The 7,290-nt window shown below is 40.8% G+C and overlaps 1 protein-coding gene across 1 annotated transcript; it reads left to right on the forward strand.

Moving 5' to 3' along the window:
• The first annotated feature begins 2,162 nt into the window (after positions 1-2,162).
• Positions 2,163-6,275, forward strand: tent5aa (terminal nucleotidyltransferase 5Aa). The gene is made up of 2 exons (XM_055164331.1): positions 2,163-3,173; positions 3,578-6,275. Exons 1-2 carry the CDS (start codon positions 2,751-2,753, stop codon positions 4,355-4,357), a joined length of 1,203 nt encoding a protein of 400 aa, XP_055020306.1. The 5' UTR covers positions 2,163-2,750; the 3' UTR covers positions 4,358-6,275.
• The last annotated feature ends 1,015 nt before the right edge of the window (positions 6,276-7,290 follow it).

The raw sequence follows: 7,290 nt of genomic DNA on the forward strand, positions 1-7,290 counted from the left end.
GATTTTTTTTTTTTTTCTGTTGTGCATATTTTAGGTTGATAGGGAAACCGGAGTCACCGGAGGAAACCCACAGCATTAGAACAGACTGTCTGAGCGTTGAACCCAGAACCTTCTTGCTGTGAAGTGGAAGTGCTAGCTACTCAGCTACCATGCAACAAAACTGCTGCTGCTATAAATATACATAGTTCTTTGCATATGTCTGCTGAGACAACTTCAAACATTGGTGGTTCAAACAAGACCCATTTGATGTAATGTTTTATATTTATAATTACAAAATGATTCAATTAATAAACTGTGCATACAGTGATTTGGCTCCTGGCTAAATCTTTTACAAACACATATTTGACCTTAATCTTAAATCTAATGTGTCTTACATCCTAAAACATCTTAGAAAAACTACATTTGTATTGAACTGTTGGACTGTTGTGTCTCCTGTGTTTGGCATTAATGAAACTCTGAAGTAACAACAAACAAAAGCAATCTGAAAAACAGATGAGTCCTTGAGTAGAAGACAGGGATTTGTCCAGACGTAAAATAAAGTTAAATTTGTTTTTAACAATTGTGTGGGAGTATTTATTCCCAAATATGTAAAAAAGCAATGCAGTGATTGAAGAGAAAGCAGACAGACAGCGAAAACATCTTTGACAAATATAAATATAACTCCCACAGTTATGGTTATGAAGAAGAAAAAAAAACAAAACATTCCTTGTATGTTTTGTTAGCTTGCTCCATTCAGAAAATGTTTCAGAGACACATGAATATTTTTAAAGCCTGGAGGATACATTTGTAAGGTAAAGCAAATACAAAAGCAGGTGTAGACAGGTACATTTTCATGGTTTCTTATTTTTTATGGTGATTTGTGTTGCGATACTGAATTCAAGCATAACATTGCATATTACTGTGGAGACATTTTTTTTTATTTTATTTGTTAATTTAAATGGTTGTATAGAACCGCACACAGTAACTCTTACAATATTGTTCTGTTAGGCTTACATATGATATGGATTACAGGTTTCACATCAGTTGCCCTTAAGAACCCAGTGCCACAACTTTATTTGGATGTGTGACTGGCACAAAGAAATACTATGTGCTAGATATAGGCTACCTGAGTCTAAAGTAAATACTGTATATTTAATTCCTATTATGCATTATGCAAGCTTCAAGGTCAAGTGTATCTCTAATACTAAGTCAATCTGTGAAGCGCATTCACTGATCTCCTCATAGCTTCACTCTGCGTCGGTGTACATTTCCAGATGTGGCATTGGATTTCACGACCTGTCTGTGTCATTCCAAAGCAAAGCGTGAAAACCAAACACAATTAAAAACTACTCTTGTCTCATATATCTCCCAGCCGACAGTGAGTAGTACCCTGAGAGGAGCGTGGCCGGTAGCTATGCAGCCTGAACGAGACTTAAGCCAGCGCCATAAAGTAAATGGGATCATGAGGTTTTACAGACCGGGCAGCTTCAGTGACGCAGGGCTTTGCATTGCCTAATGGATTCATTGACATTGTGTCTCTGACCTTACGTGTGCAGGACACTGCTGACATTATACATATTTGTACTATTACAAGCCTTCTGTCTTGTATGCATTGGTATTCATACAAACATGATCTAATAAAACTGAAAGTTTTACATGGAAACATTATTTTGGTCGTGGGTTCAAAGGTTACACAAACTGTAGTTGAGAGACTTAAGCTAAGACATCCTGAGTCAAACATATTAACATATTAGGCGTCTGGATATAACAGGCTTATTCGATTATTAGGGAATTGTTTGTCGTCTGATTTAAAAGGCAAATATAAACATTTTCTTAATCACGTAAGAAGTATTTGATCATGTAGTTTATGTAGACGCCAGTGCACCATGCCGTATTCATGCTTTTGTTAAAATTAGCCTACAGAGGGCGCCAGGGGTTTGTGAATTCTATGGATGTAATTTACACTTCCCGCACAATCCAGTAAAGGCTGATTCGATTTTTATTTGGAAATAAATGTTGCAATCCCGCGCGAATGCTATTTGGCAAAACGTGGCTTAGTCATGCAACAAACTATAATTGAAATTCTCTTAATTTGATTGTGAAGAAAGCTTCTCATAAACAAATCCCAAGATCTTTATAAGCGTCACTCATGATCCACATGAGGGCGAGCTGTCAGTCACAGAGTGGGCGTGGTGAGACGGCTCTGCTCGTCAGTGCGCGGACTTGGCTCAGAGCTGGTTAAGACTGCGCAGCAGGTAGCGGTTAACTATCCAACAAGTGGGACAGTTTCAACGTGAATATATTACCCGGGAAATAGGGTCGGATATAGAGGAGATGTGTGGAAAATAGGCAGCAAGATTCCTGAGAGACAAAGTGGAGGTCTGATTCGGCCGTGAAGACGAGGGGAGTGTGCACGTCAAACTCAAGCTGGAGAGAAGTTTATTCATGCAAATTCATCAAATCCTAGGCGTGCCCTCGGGCGATGGAGTCACGGGCGGAAAAGCGAACCCTCCTCCTGGTTCATCAGCAACCTTCAAAGACTGAATTGCGCTGCGCACGGACACAGTGACAGACGTACTGTAGTCCATAGAGAAGACACACGCACTGAGGGGAAGAGAAAGTTCATATTTACGCACTATTTACGATTTAACGTTTGAACAACTTAACTGAATAACACCAGATGGATAATTCTGCACATTACTTATTACTCATCACCGCGTAAAAGTCAGAGTATTTTTGCTTCAATTTGTTATTTTTCATCCTTCAACACAATGTCAGAAGACGAGAGCTCTGTTGTCAGTTCAGTGAGTGACTCTGAAAACACAAATGTAAGCGTGCTTAGCTGGGAACAAGTACAGCGCCTGGACTCCATTCTAACTGAGACCATACCGATCCACGGCAGGGGCAATTTCCCCACTTTGGAGATGCAGCCGCGGCAAATAGTGAAAGTGGTGCGGAGCCGTATGGAGGAGAAACACATTCACGTCCGAGAGGTGCGTTTGAACGGCTCTGCAGCCAGCCACGTTCTGCACGAGGACAGCGGACTGGGGTACAAGGACCTGGATCTCATTTTCTGCGCTCATATCAAAGGAGAAAGTGATTTCCAGACTGTGAAGAACATAGTGCTTGACTGTCTCCTGGACTTTTTACCCGACTGTGTGAATAAAGAGAAAATAACGCCTCTAACATTAAAGGTATTTAATGTTAAAGGTATTTAATGTTTACTTTTATACATGTCATGCTTTGCCTTTATTTCAACTGGGCTTAAAGACCATTACGCACAGCCTAATGGACAATTAGATTAGTTCAATGATAGTAAAATGTTGTTTTTCTGCGGTTAAGAAGATTAGACTAAACCAATTAAGAAGGGATCCAGAGCTCAGGCACCTATGTCCTACGTCCAACTAGAGGCTTATATTTGGGTCAGTAGCATTAATAACTCCAGGCTCATTCACTGGAAACGGCCCTATATTGGTGATTAAAACTTTTCATAGTTAGAACATTTTTTACATTTAGTAGCCTAATAATAGTCTAGATGACACTTGTATTTTCAGAGTCACACATTTATTTGTTGTCTCCCACTTGCTTGTTCACACAGGAAGCCTATGTGCAGAAGATGGTGAAGGTGTGCACTGACTCGGACCGCTGGAGCCTCATCTCTCTGTCAAACAACCGAGGGAAGAATGTGGAGCTGAAATTTGTGGACTCTCTGAGGCGGCAGTTTGAGTTCAGTGTGGACTCTTTTCAAATCAAACTGGACTCACTGCTGCTGTTTTATGAATGCTCTGAGAACCCCATGGCTGAAACCTTCCACCCCACCATCATGGGAGAGAGTGTCTACGGGGACTTTGGCGAGGCTCTGGACCACCTACAGCACAAGATCATCTGCACCCGAAACCCAGAGGAGATCCGGGGCGGGGGTTTGCTCAAGTACTGCCACCTGCTGGTGAGGGGTTTCAGGGCAGCTTCTGAGACTGAGATGAAGTCCCTCCAGCGGTACATGTGCTCACGATTTTTCATTGACTTCCCTGACATTGGTGAGCAGCAGCGCAAACTGGAGTCTTACCTTCAAAACCACTTTGTGGGCCTTGAGGACCGAAAGTATGACTACCTAATGACCCTCCATGGAGTGGTCAATGAAAGTACGGTGTGCCTGATGGGACACGAGAGGCGACAGACTTTAGGACTTATAGCCATGTTAGCAGTACGTGTTCTGGCAGAGCAGAATGTCATTCCTAACGTAGCCAATGTCACCTGCTACTACCAACCTGCTCCTTATGTAGCAGACGGCAACTTCAGTAACTACTATATTGCACAGGTTCAGCCAGTGTTTGCCTGCCAGCAGCCTGCGTACTCCACCTGGCTGCCCTGTAACTGAGTCTGGCATAAGAGGGAGGGACCCACTTATTTAAACAGTCAGCTCTGCCAAACAGCTGAGAGCCTTATAAAGGAGACTTATGGGAGGATAATGTTTTGCATCAAAGCTCTGCTTTCCTACATAAGTTTATATGGCTAGCAAATAAAATCCTCTGGGTCTTTAGTTAAAGTGAATATCTCACATATAGAAAGACTACATTTAGAAATGAATGGTGCCCAACAATGAAGTAACAACACGTTGTTGGTGGGCATGTTGTTTTATTAGTAATATGATAAGGCTGTTGCTGCTGTGGCGTGAATGTGTTCAACATCCTACAGCAAACACCTGACAGACGAACTGTGGTGAGATGGCACTTACAGTTTGAATATCAAACACACATCTCACCTCAAAAATAGCTTTGAGTATGGTTGTTTACAAACCAAAGATTATTTGATTGTTTCTTATGATAATAAAACCCAGTTTTGGTGGGCAACGTTAACTAAATATGAAGCTGTCTATTTGTATACATGAACATACATTTTGATAAGTGCCTAAAGCCTGTTGGGGCAGAAAGAGTGAGCTGGCCAATAATCATTTGTGGCCATAAGCGCTTTTTTAGTTCATAGGAGACACAAGGCAGTAGCCTCTAGACAAAGGGTCATGAATGTAATTAACTCCTGCGCAGTCACTGCAGTGTAAATTTGGATGAAAAATAGCTGCATTTTTCAGCAAGTAGAACTCTGCTGAAATTATGAGACATGTTGGAGCAAGATTCACATTTTTCATGTTAATATGGGAGGACTGGTGCAAAGTGCGCACATAAAACCAAACACACTTTAAGCGTGAGCTTGATTCTTGAGAGTAACTAAGGTTTACAAATGTATAAGATCATCAGCAACTTACAGTTTCCTATATAGTCTACGGTGGTGCTTCTATATAATATTTAAGGGAGAATTCACAGAAAAGGGCAGAAAGGGCCATTGGTTGGTATGTGCTCCTAGACTTCCTCTAGGAAAGATATTTGCCGACACCTCGGATGATGACACACTGTTTGCTGTAGCACCCGGGCAGGGAATTCCTCAGCCTCTGCTCAAGAGCTTGAACTTATAGGGGCAGCTCTGCAGACGATGCATTCAGGGTTTACACACAAGCCTTCTGGGGTGCAAAGATCATTAGAGTATCATTAGTGGTGCTGATCATTTGTTGGTTGGATGAAATCTGTACGAAGATCCATATTCAAAGCATGTTCGGAGTTGTAGGAGAAGAGTGAGTCTGGACAGATGGGTGCAGCTGGTGCTGGGGTTGATCTGAGGCTTGATGATTACTGTACAGCTGCTGCACTTTTAAGAGAAAGCAGATTGCATCTGACATAACACTTCAACCTATGATGTGTTTTTATAGGGTTGCTCCACTTATGTCTGTTGTTTTGTTTATACTTAATTCACACCTATAAAACTGTATATATGACATGCTTCAGCTTTGCCAAATCTCATAACAATGCAGTGTTTACGGACAGCAAAAAAGACCAGCAACAGTTCATTGCCACCAAGTACTTCTTTCAGACATGTGTCTCAAATCTCAGCTGATTATTTCTACTTAGGACTCCACAGGGCATGTATAGTGCATTACTCTAAGTGAGGTTCTTACAGCTGCCTAGTTATCTAGCTCCAGTCTGTCTGTCCTTTAGTGATTGTGCCTAAATAAAATAGAGATTGTGGGTCACTTCATTGTATTGCATTGTCTGAAAAAATCTATTTCTGTATGCAGTCTTTTGCAATCAACATTTAGAGAAAAAGTGTTTTGTCTTGTCTATTTTTATGATTGTTCTTGTTATTTTTATAAATGTATATGACACTGCAAATGTTGCAGTTTTTGAATCTGTGATTTTGCTTCAAAGGAAATGTTCTCGATACATTTTGTCATGTTATATGTGTCAAATGGGTCAAAATGTTTTAAGATGTTTTCACCAATAAAATAGACAAAACAAGTGTGTGGTACATTTTATTGTTCATTAAGCCTCTAACATATACTCAAGCCTCTATCTGAGTGTGCCCAAGAGTGACAGTGAGGGACAAAATGCTTCTGGCCTGTGGCGATGAAGATATCATGCATATTTTGCTTATATCCTATGTATATGATACATACATTTGTCCAACCACCCAATTCTAATAGAAAATTGGCATTGCCTCAGGAAAAATGTTCTACAAACTTGATACTTTGTGTATTTATGAGTTCAGTTTAGAAGAGTTTAGAAGAGCCCTGGACCTTGGATTTGACACAATGGCCATGGTCTGTGCATGAACCTGCTCCATGAACCTTCTCCTCAACCTGCCCCGACGTGCCGGACAGAGCTGCATTGTTTCAGTTTAGGGGATTTGCATCCACTTGTGTATCTTGAATGTGTTGGTTTGTTATGCAGATTCCCCCTCTGAGGCAGCAGTGCAGGGCACTGGTGGTCTCAGTGCAGACTCTCTAATAATGTCTCTTTTACAGCAGATCAGCCTCGGACACAGGGAGAAACACAGCAACAGCATGAGAATTATGTTTTTACAATTAGTAGACGTGATATGAACATCATCAGTTTCTCTTAAGTGCACTGCAATTAGAGTTACTAACATGTGGAAAGCGGACAATGAATATTACCAAGGGTAGCAAGGTGCAAGATGTGACTTTGATCTCTGGGCCTGCCACACACAGTCTATGTTCTTGGAATGTATTTGGGATAATCATAATTTTATTTTGGTTGTTGCAAAACTAAAATGTAAATATAAACAGCACTTAAAGAACATTTCAGAAAATGTCTGAGGAAATCCATGTAAAAAGCAGTGAAATGTAGTGCTTATTTCCATAAGGAGTCACCAACCAAAGTTTCAGTATATCGCCTACCCCATCAATTTAAACTAAAGCAGTCTTAAGGAAGGCACCAGAAAGGACTTTTCAATAAAACTCTGTAA

This window comes from Boleophthalmus pectinirostris, unplaced genomic scaffold, assembly GCF_026225935.1.
Source record: "Boleophthalmus pectinirostris isolate CB_2022bp ecotype Guang Dong unplaced genomic scaffold, ASM2622593v1 HiC_scaffold_6, whole genome shotgun sequence".
In the NCBI taxonomy this organism is placed as follows: Eukaryota; Metazoa; Chordata; class Actinopteri; order Gobiiformes; family Gobiidae; genus Boleophthalmus; species Boleophthalmus pectinirostris.